General features: G+C 36.9%; 1 protein-coding gene across 10 annotated transcripts in view; it reads right to left on the bottom strand.

Moving 5' to 3' along the window:
- The window catches only part of KANSL1L (KAT8 regulatory NSL complex subunit 1 like), a 171006-nt gene that overhangs the window by 114242 nt on the left and 38985 nt on the right, over window positions 1-17779 (bottom strand). For all 10 annotated transcript variants that reach the window (XM_069075237.1, XM_069075238.1, XM_069075229.1 and 7 more), the window contains exon 3: window positions 15705-15846. In XM_069075237.1, coding sequence (XP_068931338.1) covers window positions 15705-15846 — 142 coding nt within the window. The remainder of the gene's footprint in view (window positions 1-15704; window positions 15847-17779) is intronic.

The raw sequence follows: 17779 nt of genomic DNA, 5'->3' as shown, positions 1-17779 counted from the left end.
TTTCACATCTGTCCTTACTTCTTTGGTATTACTATATCAGAAAATATGAAATAAAATGGAAGTGTGACATTAACTAACAAGCTTAGTTAACAAAGAAGTCCTTAGCTCCAATACAATCAGTAAATGACTATGAAAACAAAAAAAGTTATTTTCATGAATTATTAATGTATCATGATTACCAAAACACATAAGTTAAAAATGTGTTGCCACTTGCTTTTGTTGCTTTTGTCATATCTTTTGTGGTTTTTAAGAACTCATTTTAGAGCTTTCAGTAACCTTAGAAACCATCTAGTTTTTCTCAGTTTATTTATGAGAAAAATTAGGGCCAATGTTAGATTTGCCTCAGATCACATAAGAGTACACAGAGCATTAGACTTGGAATCAAAAGATCAAGATTCAGATCCTACCTTAGACAAATAATAGCTATATGATCATGAGCAAGTCATTTAACCTCTCCTAGTTTCAATTTCCTCATCTGTAAAATGTAAATAAAAATACCTTTAAAGCTTGTGTCATAGTGTTGTTAGGAGGAATGTGCTTTAAAATTTTCAAGTATTGCACAAATGTAAGTTTTTATTATTAGTCATAGCCAGGACAATGGCAAGGTCTTCCAGGATAATTCTCTTTATATTTTACCATAATGACTACTAAATTATTAGTAATTACTATAATGATTACTAATGACTGCGGCTATTTAGGAGAGTTAATGCAAAATGATTGTGGTGGCATAGGCCTGTCATCCCTGCTACTGGATAGGCTGTGGCTTGAGCTCACAAGGTATGAGCTGTAATGCTTTAGGTCAATTGGGCATCTGCATTGGTGCATCACCAATACGGTGAACCCCCAGAAGTGGGAGGCCCACCCATGCTGGAATCTGGCCCATGAGGAGCCACTGTACTTCCAACATGAGCAAAATAGGGAGACTTGGTCTCAACCCCCACCACCTTCCCCTGCCCCTAAAATAGGTAGAATTCTCTGAGCCATAGGTTATAAATTAGTGAGAAACTTTTTATAAGTTTATATGGTGTGGGGAACCCCCTTTATTCGTACAAAAGGTACATAACTTGTGCAGATTTTAAATACTCTGTTTCAGCCCCTAAGAATTCTCCCATGTGCTAAGCAACATTCCCCATGTTACATTTTTTTTTCACAAGGCAGTTGGCTACTCATTAGTGACCCTGCTTAAATAGCTTTAACTTTGAATACTAAAGATATACTAAATGAAGACAATGATGTGTTCAGTATTCTATCCTGGAGATGCTCTGTCGCAATTTTTTATGGAAGAAGATAGCAGCAATCCTTCAGGTAAACTAGCTGCTAAATAAAATAAAACTTTTATTTTATTTGCCCTAAAATATTTGTCCTTTGAAATGACTTGGTTAACTCATGATATTTTCCCTTAACATAGATGCCTTTTGCAAGTTCATGAAACTTGGTCACATGCTTTTTTTATCTTTATTTTTTCAGACCAATGTTTACCATATCTGGTTCTATAATACCCTTGGGTTCTCCTTGGGACCTATGTTCCAATAAAAGCAATGTTATACATGATGATCAATTTCTAAATTATGGTTATTACTACATGGTTTAGCTATGTAATTATTTTGTTATTATTTTTTAGTTCAGTAACTTTTTATTTTTTTTAATCAATGAAGATCCACCTTCTCTCCCACTCCCCTTTCATTTTTTCCCCAGTGGAAAAACAAAAACAAAAACTGATAGAAACATGCTTAGTGACTTCCCAATTGATAAATGGCCAAAGGATATGAACAGGCAGTTCTCAGAAGATGAAATTAAAGATATCTATAAACATATGAAAAAATGTTCTAAATCACTATTGATTAGAGAAATGCAAATCAAAACAACTCTGAGGTAACACATTTCACTGGCCAGATTGGCTAAGATGACAAAACAGGAAATTATAAATGCTGGAGAGGATGTGGAAAAATTGGAACACTAATGCATTGTTGGTGGAGTTGTGAACGATCCAACCATTCTGGACAGCAATCTGGAACTATGCCTAAAAAAGATATAAATAAGTGCATACCCTTTGATCCAACAATACCACTTCTAGGGTTATATCCCAAAGAGATCAGAGAAGTGGGAGGAGGACCCATATGTACAAAAATATTTATAGCGGTTCTTTTTGTGATGGCAAAGAATTGGAAATCAAGGGGATGCCCATCAGTTGGGGAATGGCTAAACAAGTTGTGGTATATGAATGTAATAGAATACTACTGTGCTATAAGAAATGAAGTGCAGACAAACTTCATAATAACCTGGAGAGACTTATATAAACTGATGCTGAGCGAGCAGAGCAGAACCAGGAGACATCTGTACACAATCACAGACACAATGTATGTGTGACAACTAACTTCAATAGACTGGGCTCCTCTCAGCAATGTAAGGTTATAAGACAAGTCCAAAAGACTCATGATCGAAAGAAATATTCACATCCAGAGAGAGAGATACGGAGTCTAAATGCAGATGGAAACAAACTACTTGCTGTGTTTCTTTTTCTTGTTTTGTTTTGTTTCCTCTTTCCCACTAATCATTCCATAAGTTATAATCCTTTTTTACAACCTGACTAATGATTAATGTGAAGATATTGGTAGATCCTATATTCGAGTGCATGCCACCATGATGGGGAGGGGGGTGAGGAGAGGAAGGGGGAGAAAATTTGAAATTCAAGGGACTGTGGAACTGAATGTTGTAAACTAAAAGTAAATAAACAAATCAATTTTAAAAAAAAGAAACATGCATAGTCAAGAAAAAAAATTTTTCATACTGTTTATGTCCAAGCAAACAAACCAATAAAAGTTTTAATCTACACCCTGAGTCTATTCACCTTTCTGTCAGGAGGTGGGGACAAATGTTTCATTATGAGTCCTCTGGAATCATGGCTGTTCTTTAAGTTGATTAGAGTGTCTAGTTTTTCTTAGTTGTTCGTCGTTACAATATTGTCATTTTATAAACTGACTGGTTCCATTCACTTCACTCTGCATCAGTTCATATAAGTTTTCCTAGGTTTCTCTGAAATCAATCCCTTCATCATTTCTTAAAACACAAGAGTATTTTATCACATCCGTATACTATAAATTGCCCTGCCATTCCCCAACTGATGAGTACCCTTTCAGTTTCCAATTCTTTGCCAGCACAAAAACTTGCTATGAATATTATTGCATGTATGGTTTTTTTCCCTCCTCTTTCTTTGATCACTTTGGGGGCATATACCTAGTAGGGATACAACTGGCTCAAAGGGTATGTACAGTTTAGTAGCTTTGGGGGCATAGTTCCAAATTGTTTTCCAGAATGGCTGGACCAAGTTCATAGCTCCACCAATGGTACATTAATGTACCTATTTTCCCACAGCCCCTCCAGCATTTATCGTTTTCCTTTTTTGTCAAGTCTGCTAATCTAGTAGGTATGATTAGGACCTCAGAGTTGTTTTAACTTTCATTTCTCTAATTATTAATGATTTAGAGCATGTTTATATGCCTATGGATAGTTAGATTTCTTCCCCTGAAAACTACCTATACATATTCTTTCAGCATTTATTCACTGGGGAATGAATGGCTCAGTCTTAAAAATTCAAACCAGCTTCCTATGTATCTTAGAAATGAAATATATATAAGAGAATTTTGCTACCAGATTTTTCTCATTTACATGTTTTTCTTATAATTTTAGCTCCATTGGTTTTATTTGTGCAAAGACTTATGCTTTATGTAATCAAAATCATCCACTTTATCTTGCATGATCCTCTCTGTCTCTTGAACTCTTCCCCTACATATAGATCTGGCCAGAAATTTCTTTCACCTCCCCTAATTTGTTTATGATGTCATGCTTTAAGTCAATTATCAATTTTGAGCTTTTCTAGAGATAACTAAATGATACAGTGGATCAAGTGTAGGACTTGAAATCAGGAAGAACTGAGTTTCAATCCTGTCTTACATGCTGCCTAATTGTGTGACTCTGGATAAATCATTTAAACTTTCTGTGCTCCAATTTCTTCTCCTGTGAAATGGAAATAATAATAGCACCTATTTCCCAGGGTTATTGTGATGAATTAACATATATAAAGAGCTTTGTAAACTTTAAAGAACTATCTAGCTATTGTGTTGGTATGGGATAAGCTGTTGGTTTATTTGTAGTTTCTGTCAGAATGCTTTCCAATTTTTCCAATAGTTTTCTCAAACAATAAGTTCTTATCCTAAGAAATAGAGATATCATCAGTGAAATAGTAAATAGAAGCAAATGAACTAACAGGAGCCTAATATTTGAAAACTCAAAAAGATCCCAGCTATCAGGATAAGAACTTATTATTCATTAATATAGTACTGAATAAATAAAAGTTTAGATAATATTCTCATTTTTATTATATTGGCTCAGCCTAACCATGAGCAGTTAGCATGAATCCCTCCTTTGATAAGCCCTCCTTCTTATTCCTTCCTCTCCTTTATAATAGTTGTCACTATCAATCCCTTTTTCTCCAGTTTCCCTGCTGGATAGAATGTATTTTTATAGGCATGTGTTTGTGTGTATAAAAGTATCCTTCCTTCCTTTGATTGGTTCAGATGAGGCTCAGGCTCAAGTGCTGTCTGCTCCTCCCATCCTTCCCTCCTTGTACACCTTGATTATGTAAGAAAAATTTCCCCACTTTCTCTTCCCTTTTCCATCCTATTCTTCCTTTCCTTCCTTCTTTCTTTTCTTCTTTTAAGACCACCAAAACCTAACAGAACCACATCCAGGTCCCCTGTCTTAGTAGGTCTTCTTCTAAGACCCTGATAATGATAGGGTTCTGAGGAACACATAGTTTAGCTACATTATGCATCAAATGGGGTTTTTGTAGGCCAACCTGGTGCTGATTCTCATCCCTTCATGCCCGGGTTATTACAATAGCCTGAATAGTGATCTAACTGCCTCAAATCTCTCCCCACTACATTCCATCCACCATTCAGTTTTAAAATTAATCTCAATAAAATGCAGGTCTAACCATGTCATTTCCCCTATTCAATAAACTCCAGTGGCTCCCTATTACCTAAACATAAAATAAAGATAAAACATAAAATTCTCTGCTTGGCTTTTAAAACCCTTTATGATCTGGCCCATTTCAACCTTCTTAGTCTTCTGACAATTTACTTCCCTCCATGTACTCTGTAATGCAGAGACACTGTCCTCTTTGCTGTTCCTCACAGAAGACACTTCATCTCCCAAATTTGAACATTTTCCCTGACTACCCTCCATTCCTGGAATTCACTCCCTTTCCCTCTCCATTGACTGGCTTTCCTGGCTTCCTTCAAGTCTCAGCTAAAATCTCTCTGCCACAAGCCTTTGTCTACTATGTCTAATTTATTACATAAATAGACACATAGATAGAAGATAGGTAGAGGTATAGGCATATTGATATATATGATTTGTACATAGTTCTTTGCATGTTGCTGTCCCCATTAGAATGTGAGGTTCCTGAAAGCAGGTATTATGCTCCGACCTTCTTTGTACACCCAGCATTTAGCACAGTGCTTTGGCATATACTAGGCACTTAATAAATGCTTACTGAATTGTTTTTGAAGGCTAACATTGCCACAATGAAAGTTGGGGATTCCAAGCTTAAAACAGAGAGTAATGGGTAGCAGCCATCAAACGTCAGCTGGTCACGCTGAACCTGAACAGAGTAGTGTTTGAAAGTCATTATCTGGGATTCTGGGAACATATCAAAAAGGATATGGCATGTGAGTTAAGATTTTGAAAGCCAGATGTGTTTTTAATACCCAAGATGGAGGGGCAAGAAACATGATCAAAGACATAGGGAAGGGGAAGAAATGACATTTTTGTTACAAAAGCAATAAGTAGTCAATAAAAACTCACACCTATATGTTACTTAAAAGTTTGTAAAGCAAATTCTTCAAAATAATCCTAATAAATAGTAAGAACATTTTTATTACTATTTTACAAATAAACCAATTAAGACCAGAGAACTGTGCGGCCTTCTAGGTATAAAGCACTGAGGATACAAATAGAAAAACAGTCTGTACCCTCAAAGAGTTTACAATTTACTGGGGAGAAACAATATGTATACAAATAGGTATAATAAAAGAAAAACTTTACCAGTTTTTCTTTTGCTAAGAGATTGTTAACTGGGAGCTTAAGGAGGTGGCCCCTGAATTGGGCACTGAAGGAATATAAGGATATTTTGAGGTAGAAATGATGAGGAATTATATTCCAAGCAAGGGAAACAGCATATTCAAATGCATGGAGGCAGGAAATAAAAGATCAGTTTCAGAGAACAGTTAGTAGTACAGTCTAGCAAGGACAATGAATGTGTGAAAAGGAGTCTAAGTATGGAATGACAGGAGGCTGCAGGAACAGCAGATTGTTCAGGGTTTTAAATGTCAACCTAACAAGTTTGAATGGAGAATCATTGCATGTTTTAGAAAAAGGGAGTGATATGGCCAGATCTGATGGCACCTATGTAAAGGATTGTTTAGAAAGGGCCACAGAGAGACCAATTCAGATAATATCATAGTGGACCAGACGATATCATAGTGGAACAGGTAGTGAGGGCCTAAATTAGGGTGATGATTCTGTAAGTGAAGGAAATGGGTCCTAAGGTCTCTCATAGTGGCATAGTATTAGTATTGGAAGGGAAATCAGAGGTCATCTAATCTAACCCTCTTATTTAACAGGTAAGTAAAATTTGAGCCTCAGATTTGAACCTATATCTTCAGACTTCAAATTTATCACTCTTTCTGCTGGACCAAAACAAATGAAAGAGATTTTGTGGGGGTAGAATAAAACTGAGTGAATGATTAGAGAGGGAGAAACGTCAAAGATGACTCGTAAGTACCCTACACAGAAACAGAAAAGAACAGGTTTATAGGGGGAAAGACAAGTGCTCCATTGTGGATATGCTGGGTTTTATATGCCAATGGGATACCTAGGAGGATATATTCAATAGTCAGTCAGTGATGTGTAACTGGTATTAAGGATTAAGATAATGGCTTGAGTATACAGCTTTGGGAGTCATCTGAAAAGATGTCATAATTAGGAAGTGGAAAGAAACCTACAACATTCACGCTGAGAGCAAAGAGGGAAAGACTTGGATGATTTTCTAGCAAAGGATCTAGTGACCAACAATACTAACAGGTAACATGTATAAAGCATGCATAAAACATGTATGTAGCAGGCATTGTGCTAAGCACTTTGTAATTATTATCTCATTTTATCCTCACAACAACTCTGGGAGGTGGGTACTATTACTATCCTCATTTCACCAATAAGAATACTAAGGCAAACAGAGGTTAAGTGACTTGCCCAGGGTCACACCACTTTTAAGTGTCTGAGGCCACATTTGAACACAGCAAGATGAGGCTTCCTGACTCCAGTGCTCAATCCACTTCACCACTTAGCTGCCACCTAGAAAGAAGGATCAGACAGGTCAAAGGAGAAGCATGGAGTATAGTTTCACAGAATTAAAGGGCAATGAAGGAATTATCTGGGAGAAGACAGTAGTTAACAATGTCCATAGAATAAGGGCTCAGAGGCCAATGGACTTAACTGTAAGGAACTAAGAAGTGAGTGGGCAGTGAGGAAGTGGTTGAGTGGGTGAGTGAGTGAATAGAGATGATTTTTTTCTTTCTTTCTTTTTTTTTGCCATTTTGGAGGGCAATTGGGCTTAAGTAACTTGCCCAAGGTTACACGGCTAGTTTTTTTGTGTGTGTGGGGGGTATTAAATGTCTGACTCTGGAGCGGGTACTTTACTCACTGCGTCACCTAGCGGCTGAGATGATTTTTTTCCTATAAATTTGGTAGTGAACAGGAGGAAAGACAGGACAATAGCTTGTGAAGGAAAGAAGGATTAAATGAAGGCTTTTTAAAAATGGGATACACTTGAGCACTGGTCCTCTATGTGTAGTCTGTGGACCAGGAAGGGGGGGAGGTCCCAAAACCCTTCATCAGGGACTGTGAGGCCAAAACTCTTTTTATAATAATACTTATATGTTTTAATTTCTAATGAGATAAAAGTCAATAAATACAACTTACAAAAAAAGCTCTGGGGAGCCAAGATGGTGGAGTAGAAGCACGACCTTCCCGCAGCTCCAGCTTCCACCCTCCCCAATCCATGTAAAAAGGGGACTCTAAACAAACTTTGGAGCTGCAGAACCCACAAAATGACAGAGAGAAGTTAACCTCCTGCTGAGGACAGCCTGGCAGGCCAGCAGGAATCCAGCACAGCGCTCTGGGAGCCGAGCCCAGCACCGCGCAGAGGCTTTAGCCCCAGGGCGGGCCTGACCAGCCACAGGACACAGGGACTCCAGATCAGCAGCAGCTGTGGCCGTTTCCAGATTTATCAACACAGACACAAAGGGCAAAGTGAGAGGTCAGTGCAGTCTAGACTTTGGGACCAGTAAGTGGGAGTGCTTGGCTTTTACCCCCAGGGCGAAAAGCCACTGAGACTACAGCACAACCAGCCAGCACCACGCGGCAGCTTCAGCTCTTGGCCTGCAGAGTGTAGGGGGACCAAGCACCAGTTTGAGGGGTAATCACTCTTGCTTTAACCTGCTTGGATCTGGATTGCAGTCTAGGGTGGAAGTTCTGGGTTGTGTGTCCAGCTTGCCAGAGCGTGTGGAGACCTCAGAGAAGGCACCCATCTAATACCTCTGGCAGCTGAGAAAACACCAGCGTTTGGAAAGAAAGTTCCCCTGTCTGGTGGCAGAGTCCTACTGTGGCAAAAACCCCAAAAGTCAAGTAATTGAGTGGCAAAATGAGCAGGCAAAGGAAAAAAAGCAGACAGAAGATTCCAACAATACACTCCTATTTTGGGGACAAAAAGGAGCAAAGCATGGAACAGCAGGAAAACAGTGAAGTCAGAACTCCTGCACCAAAAGCTTCAAAGGAAAATACAAGCTGGTTACAGGCCATAGAGGACCTTAAGAAAGATTTTGAAAACCAAATAAGAGAAGTGGAGGAAAAATTGGGAAGAGAAATGAGAACAATGCAACAAAATTATGAAATGAGAGTCAACAGCCTGACTGAGGAAAATAATACCTTAAAAAACAGACTGACTCAAATGGCAAAGGAGGCCCAAAAAGGCAATGAGAAGAAGAATGCCTTAAAAAGCCAAATTTGCCAGATGGAAAAAGAATCTCAAAAGCTCAATGAGCAGAATCATTGCTTCAGAATTAGATTGGAGCAAATGGAAGTTAACGACTTTATGAGAAATCAAGATGCTTTTAAACAGATCCAAACAAATGAAAGAATAGAAGGCAATGTGAAATATCTCATGGGAAAAACCACTGACCTGGAAAATAGATCCAGGAGAGATAATTTAAAAATTATTGGACTACCTGAAAGCCATGACCAAAGTAAGAACCTAGAAATCATCCTCCAAGAAGTTCTCAAAGAAAACTGCCCTGATGTTTTAGTACCAGAGGGCAAAATAGAGGTTGAAAGAATCCACCGATCACCCCCTGAAAAAGATCCCCAAAAGAAAACTCCTAGGAATATGCTAGCCAGGTTCCAGAATTCCCAGATTAAGGAGAGAATATTACAAGCAACCAGGAAGAAACAATTTGGAAACACAATCAGGATAACCCAGGATCTGGCAGCTTCTACACTGAGGGATCGAAGGGCTTGGAATATGATATTCCAGAGGGCAAAGGAGCTGGGATTAAAACCAAGAGTCACCTACCCAGCAAAACTGAGTATCATGCCTCAGGGGAAAATATGGTCATTCAGTGCAATAGAGGACTTTCAAGCATTCTTGCTGAAAAAACCAGAGTTGAATAGAAAATTTGACATTCAGATACAAGAAGCAAGAGAAGCATGAGAAGGTAAACAGGGAAAAGGAATCATAAGGAACTTATCAAAGTTGAACTATTAACATTCCTACATGGAAAAACAATAATTGTAACTTATGAAACTTTTCTCAGTAGTTGAAGGGATTAGAAATATATATATTTGTCTATATATGAGGGTATATGGGCATATGAATACATATGTGAATGAGTGTATATATGTTTACTGGTATACATAGATAGAGGGCACAGGACCAATTTAACACGAAGGAATGATACTTAAAAGGTGAAATTAAGAGGTGAGAGGAATATAATGAGGGGAGATGGGGAGAGACAGATTGGGGTAAACTATCTCATACAGAAGAGGCAAGGGAAAATGGTTACAATGTAGGGGAAGAATAGGAAGGCAAAAGGGAATGAGTCAACCTTATTCCCATTGAATTTGGCTTGAGGAAGGAGTGAAATACACACTAAATAGGGTATCTCACCCTCCAGGAGAATAGGGGGGGAAGGGGATGAGAGGGGGGATGATGGAAGGGAGGGCAGGCTGGGGGGGGAGGGAAGTTGGAATCACTCACTTTTGAAAATAGACGGGATCAAAGTAGAGAATAGAACAAGTGGGAGGTGGGATAGGAGGGAGGGAAATATAGTCAGTCTTTTACAATATATCTACTATGTTATTGTTTTGCATTAGCCACACATGTACAACCTATACTGAACTGCGTATCTTCCCAGTAAGGGTGGGTGACAAGGAAGGAAGGGAATGAATCTGGAATTGAAAGTTTTAAAATCAAATATTCAAATATATATATATATATATATAAATGTGTGTGTATATGTATGTATATATGTATATATATATATATATATATACTATTTTTAATACCATCTTACATGTAATTGGGAAATAAGATATACAGGCACTGAGGCATAGAGATCCACTGGAAAAGTAGAAAGGGGTATGGGAGAAAATATGGGAGAGAGCAGATTGGAGGAGGGGATATCCTGTGGGACTGCTATTTCGGGGCGGTGGGTAGGGGAAAAACGGGGAGAAAATTTGTAATTCAAAATCTGGTGGAAACGAATGATGTAAATCAGAAGTTAATAAAGCATTAATTAAAAAAAAAAAGCTCTGGAGTTGGGGGGGAGGAGAACTCAATTTTTAAGAGTATAAAGAGTAAAAAGTTTGAGAACTGTTAAACTTGAATTATGTTTTCATGTAGTAGGAAAAGAACCAGTGGACAGGGAGAAGTTGAAGATGAGAGAGAGAAAATATAAGCTAGAGCAAACTCTTGGAGATAGTAAGGGATAACACTGAGGACAAAGGTAGATGATGGGAGTAAAGGAGGAGAGTTCAGAATATTATGCACAGAAGGCTGCTGAGGTATACTCAGAAAAGTACTCATGGCAGATGGCCTCTGTTTACTCCATAAAGTACAATACAAGCTTCAAGATGATCTCAAGTTTCTTCCATCTCTAAATTCCTGTGATGGAAACTGAATGAACAACTGATGAACAACTTTCTACTGATATACTCAAGAATTCAATTCTGTTTTTTAAAAAAGCATATATTTAGAACACATGCAGAAATAAAAAGTTCTAGTCCTTATGCAAGATGTAAAGGAGATACAATATCAATTCCACCCTCATCGAAGTATCATCTAGTGAAGGAAAAGCAAGTGACTAGAATACAGAAAGTATTTGCTAACAGAGTATGAGCTCTTGAAGGTTCTACAAGTCTGGAAATAATTCAAGTCTAGTCCACTCAACAGTCTAACTAAATAAAGAAGATCATCAAAAGAAGATTAGGTACCAGGTGAGAAATTTTTTTGACCATGGTAACTCATGAAGACTGTTTACTAAGAAGCAAGGGGACTCTGTTAGTAGAAATAATGCCTACATAATGAAATCATACATCGTTTAAAGTATATGACAAATGACAGAGTTTATTTCAATAAATATTAAATTCCTTTAATGAGCAAGGCACTGGCAATATATCTAATAGAAGTGAAAAGCTATATCCATGGTTGAGTACAAAGGAAACAATGCTAGATTTGGAGTTCAAAGGCCTAGGTTCTAATCTTGGTTCTGTTAATAACTCCCTCAGGCAAAAGTTTTGTTTGTTGGTTGTTAATTTACTCATCTGTAAAATTAGGAAGGCTAAATTTGATCGCTAGGGGCAGCTAGGTGGAACAGTAAATAGAATACTGGCCCTGGAGTCCGGAGGACCTGAGTTCAAATCATGCCTCAGACACTTAACACTTACTAGCCATGTGACCTTGGGCAAGTCACTTAACCCCAATTGCCCTATGTTCCCCCCTCCAAAAAGCAAAAAACAATAAATAAATAAATTTGATCTCTAACTTCCCTTCCAGCTTTAAATCTAGGATTCTACGAATTATGGCATCAGAGAATAAAGGAGATGGCTAGGAAAACCATACTGAGGAATCTGAAGAGAAAATTATCATTGTCACTTGGAAGAGAATATTCTAAGAGTCAGGGAAGTCTTCACGAAGGAAATGGTACTTCAATGGTACCCTGACAGAAAAGCAGAGTGTATTAATAGAAAGAAGTCCATTCTTGGAATTCCAACCATGGAATCTCAAAGAAATCACAAACCTTTCAAAAGTCATAACAAAAAGTGATTCAATATTTATTGCACCAGTAAAGTGAGTACTCATACAATGAAAACATAGATTTCTAAGGGAATTAACCGTGATTTCACCTTTACAAAATATCTTGAATATGTCCCCTTCTCTCCTCTGATACTGCCTCCACTCTGGTACAGGCCCTTATCACCTCACACTTTGATTCCAGCAATAGCCCCCTGGCAAATCTGCCAGCCACAAATCTTCCCAATGCAGTCCACCCTCCAAAGTGATTTTCCTGAATGCTGGTGTGACCATGTGACTCAATAAACTCCAGTGGTTCCCTATTACCTATAGGATCAAATACAAATTCCCAAGTCCTTCATAACTTAAACTCTACCCTCCTCTTCCAGTCTTCTTACCCCTTACACCCTACCACATACTCTTCAGTCCAGTGACACTGGTTCCCTGCTGCTCCAGGAACAAGTCACTCCATCTCTTGGCTCCAGGCATTTTCACTGGCTGGCATATTTATACCTAAAAAATCCCCCCACATGCCTCATCTCCACCTCCTAGCTTCCCTTGCTTCTTTCAAATCCTAGATGAAATTCTACCTTTCACAGAGAACATTTCCCAATTCATTTTTGGGGAGCTAAAACTGTTAAAAAATTTTTCTTCACATCAACTGTAGAAACCAGTTTAGTTTAAGTACTTCCATTTTTAAATCATCTTTTTTCATTTTCATTAAGTTTGAAATGGGGAAACATATTCTAGTCCTCACCTTCCCTCCTCCATTGAGTTGTTATACTCTTCTTTGCCCAGGAAGCTGATATCCAAATGGTGAAGGTTGCCTAATCCAAATGATCTTTAGGTGACCCTTAAGAGTATTCCATCACCTCAATAACTTTTTTTTAACTTTCTTCCCACAACCCGAGGATACTCCAATTTAGACATTTTAGAAAAGAATGGATCTAAAAGATATCCTGCCCCCTCCTATATGTAATGCTTTCTCTTTGATCTATTATGAGGTAGGAGTGAATTCCCCCAGCTGACCAGCTGTTTTAATCAAGATCTGAGCAATGTGACCTGCTGAACAGAACATAGTTTTTATTCCATTACAATTTCTAAATCTGTCTCTGTGCAACTTCCACCCACTCACCCTTGATTTGGCCTCTTGGGCTAAGCACAGCAAGTCTTTCTGCACCACTGCTCTTCAAGTATTTGAAGACAACTATCACAATTCCCCCTATATCTTCTCTTTTACAGGCTAAAGAGCCTCAGCTCCTTCATGGAAAAGGGCTCTCCCTTTCTTGTGCAAAGAACCCTTCTGGCAGCAGTCTGGTGAAACCTAATGAGCCCTTCTCAGAAACAGGTCTTAAATGTTTAAAATAAAACACACAGGATTACAATGGAAACCAATTAGACAGAAAAACAATTATAATTTAAAAAAAAAAAAAAACAAATCAAAGTACTCCAATTAAGAAGCTTTGTTCTATAGCATGATTTCAAGACCTCTAGCCAGGTGGTTCCTCTGGCTTAACCAAAACTCTTATGATGAAACACCATAAATGTGTGTGTGTGGGGAGGTGGGGGGTGGGAGTGGAGGGGGTGTGCATGAAAAATTAGAGAATAGCATTTTTTGGCAAAACTCATAATTCAAGGAATTCTCTTCTGTCTGGTTGAACTCCTATTTGAAAATTTCCTTTTGAAATTGAAAACTGAAAAGTTCCTTTTCATTTTTTCTCATTGCTGCAAACTATTACAATTCACTTCTAAGTAACTGACATCCACAAAAGATGGAAGATACTCCTGAAGTGTACAGACGTTTTTAGAAATAGAAAGTATTTTTTTAATAATGTTTTACGTGTACTTTGATCAAATTGTCTTTCCCATACATGCAAAGCACAGTTGGAGAATTAATTCATTCAACAAACATTTATTAATCACTGTCCTAAAAACATAGTTCCTGCTGCCGTAGAGCTTACAGTAGAAGAATAATACACAAGTATGTAAATATAATATACAATATTTCATTCTAAGCAGTCTAGAGAATTGCAAAACAAAATTCTATGCAATGTTAAAGAGGAAAAGTCATTACCCTCTGGGGACATCATAGAGAAAGTGAATGATGAATTTAATTTAAAAGAATGGTTAAGACTAAAGAAGATGGAAGACATTTCAGGGACAGATGACACTGAGAGCAGAGATCTGGTCTGAGTAAAGTGCCCAGAGAGCAGTCATACGAAATAAGTCTGCAGGGACCAGACTATAGCAGGGTTCAGAAGTCCAGACAAAGGTGCTGAAGCTTTCTTGATGAACGATAGAATGCCACTGAAAATTCTGAACAGAGGAATGACAAGACTAGAGAGGTGCATGTAAAGGAAATGTTTTTGACAGTGGTATGAAAGATATATGGGAGACGGGAAAGGGAGGACTACTAGAAGGTTGCTTCAATAGTCCAGGAAGATGGTCTTGGGAGTCTGTGCTCACATGCCAGCAGTGGGAACTCAAGAAAAGGACAGAGATTTGATAAATACGTGGAGGCTTAATAACTATTGGAATATGAGGTGAGATGAAGGAAAGTTCAAGATAATTCCAAGAAGCCTACCAAGGAAAATTCACTACCAAAACAGAACTAGAGATATCATAAGGAGCAGCAGGTTTAAAAGGGAAAGATTAAATAAGATTGGTTTGTGAACTTTGTACCCAAGGAAATTATACATTTTAAGATGTATAAAAACACAAAAAATGCTGTTGGACTTTTAAATTTTGAGGTGCCAGCTGAATATCCAGATGGAAATGTGTTGTTGTCAAGGAAACTATCAGTTTTTAAAATTTAAAAATTAACTTTTTTTCCTAAATTCAAAATTGAAAGTAAAAATAGTATATCAAAGTGTATTCTCCTTTAAGTTGATTGCTTTTAAGCTAATATTTTTGCTCTAAAAAAATTTAAGAACCTAATTTAGCAAAATATATTCAGTACAATTTCCCACAAATAACTTCCAAAACTAAACATCAACAAAGTAGATATTTAAGAACAACATTCAAATATTTACTAGTTCAATTAAACAGAATCAACTAAAGAAGCAAGAAATAATTCAGAAAAGGTAACAGAAACTTCTGTAGAAAAAAAGGATACAAAGAATTAAAATTTACATTAATAAGGCAACATAAGTTTAGAAAAATTATTCAAAATTTCAATTTTTATAAAATTCCTTAACAGTATTTCAGTTAATCATTTTTATTTTTCTATGAATTACTCTTTGTATAAACAAAAGATTAATCATTTAAAAGAGCCCATTTCTGAGCACATAGACAATACCTTGGTGGCACGTATCTGTCTGTGAATGTCAGTTAGTTGTTGAATTTTGTATTCTAGTTCCGAAATCTGGGCCTGAAGCCATGTCCAGCGGCTGCCAACTCTAGCTCTGTCTACAAGCCACTTCCATTCAGTACTATAATTACTGTGAAGAAGATAGAAAAAGGTTAGCCAATGAAAAAATACAATTACATTTTCATAAAAATAGCTTTAACATCTCACTTTTATCATTAATTCTAAATTTCCTTAAAAAAATACAAAGGTTGAATAGCATACAAATAGATAAAAATTTAAAAGATTTGCTATTTTTTCTCCCTGCTACCCCCTTAAAAGCCTAAAGGCATTGTATTTTTAGTATTCCATAACATGTAATTTTCTAAGTACAACAGTGGTATAAACACCTCTTTTTAAATACTAATGAGGAATTTCTGAGAAGAAATACAGAAAAGTTCTGAAAACAAGGGCCATAATACTAATAATATGTTAAAAATTATTATATGCCTTTTACTGTTCATTAGTTTTCAAGCATATTATTTGACCTATACTCAACCCAAATAGTTTTAACAAGGCATAGTAATTTCTTCTGTACATATTTTAAGGTAAAATAGACATAACCTTAAATTAAGTTAATTAAGATATTAAGCAGGCTGAGTCTTAAGTTCAAACTACACATTTTGTTATCACAGCTCAGAATTACAAAATTTAGAATTCAAAGGACCTCAGTGACCATCCTGAACAATGCATACTCCTAAATGAATGCCAACTAAAACACACACAAGCAGTAAATGGTCAACACTCCTCTACTTTCAACTCTAAATGTTTATCTAGATTCTGATTATCTACTGCTGGTTAAATCCCATCCCTGGAGAACCTATCCAGACAATATCTATGGGATCTTGTATTGTTTTGTTGATGAAACTAAGTTATACAACATATGCTAGAAATACCAAACATAATCTACAATACTTAGAAATGAAATAGTTAATATCTAGTCCCTTTTTAATTTAAAAAATAAAAATAAAAAAGCCAGTGAAGACAGGTATAATAAACTTGGGGAAAGATTTCTCTTTCTGTACCTTTTTGCTATTAGTTTGCTTTAGTAGATGACCTGTAGGTTTGGTGCATTTTTTTTTTACAAGTACTTATTGTAAAATGGTTGGTGTGGGAAAGAATAACATCTACTTTATAGAAGAATATTAAGATTATCAGAGCCTCAGCTAGAATCCAATTCTGTCCAATCTAATCATTTTGTCATAGGTGGTGCCTATTATATGGAAATGTTTGTTGTTCAATCATTCAGTCATTTCCATCTCTTTGTTTACCCTGCAGACCACAGAATGCCAATATTGTCCATGAGATTTTCTTGGCAAAGATACTGGAGTGGTTTGCTATTTCCTTCTCCAGTGAATTAAGACAAATAGAGGTAAAGTGACTTGCCCAGGGTCACATAGCTTTTAAGTGCCAGAGGTCATATTTGAATTCAGGTCTTCCTGACTCCAGGCCCAGCACTCTATCCACTGAGCCACCTAGTCATCTCTACATGGAAATAATACCACAGAAAGTATATGACAATAATATGAAATAAAACAATTATTTTCTCTAGAGAATTTATGTAAGCAGATGAATATGAAGCAGCATGACAGAATGAAGAAAACACTACATCTGGAGATAGAAAATACTTCAGTTCAACAAGATATTTTTAGTACTCTGGGCTTCCCACATTAATAGACTGAGTAGAATGAAGAGGTTTGACATGAAGTTCTCAGATCCTATCACACTTGTGTAAACAATTTTCACACACACACACACACACACACACACACACACAAAAACCATGTTAATGATAGTATAAGTTTTTGCCTGTACTAATATTCTTTTATGCTCCCTAAATGCCATCTTATTAAAAATTTTAATTACAGAGAAGATGATTGAATAAACATGTCATGATGACACCAGAATGGTGTACTACTCAACATGTTCATTTTTCTTTGTTCTAATCTTTATCAATTTGAAGCTTATGCAGTCAGACAATTTAGGTTCCTAACAACTGACAGATTAATAAAGGTGGCATAACTGCT

The sequence above is a fragment of the Petaurus breviceps genome, unplaced genomic scaffold (genome assembly GCF_028583685.1).
Source record: "Petaurus breviceps papuanus isolate PSGF00001 unplaced genomic scaffold, PetGlider_PUasm1.0 90903, whole genome shotgun sequence".
NCBI lineage: Eukaryota > Metazoa > Chordata > Mammalia > Diprotodontia > Petauridae > Petaurus > Petaurus breviceps.
This window is presented reverse-complemented; position numbering and strand designations above follow the sequence as displayed.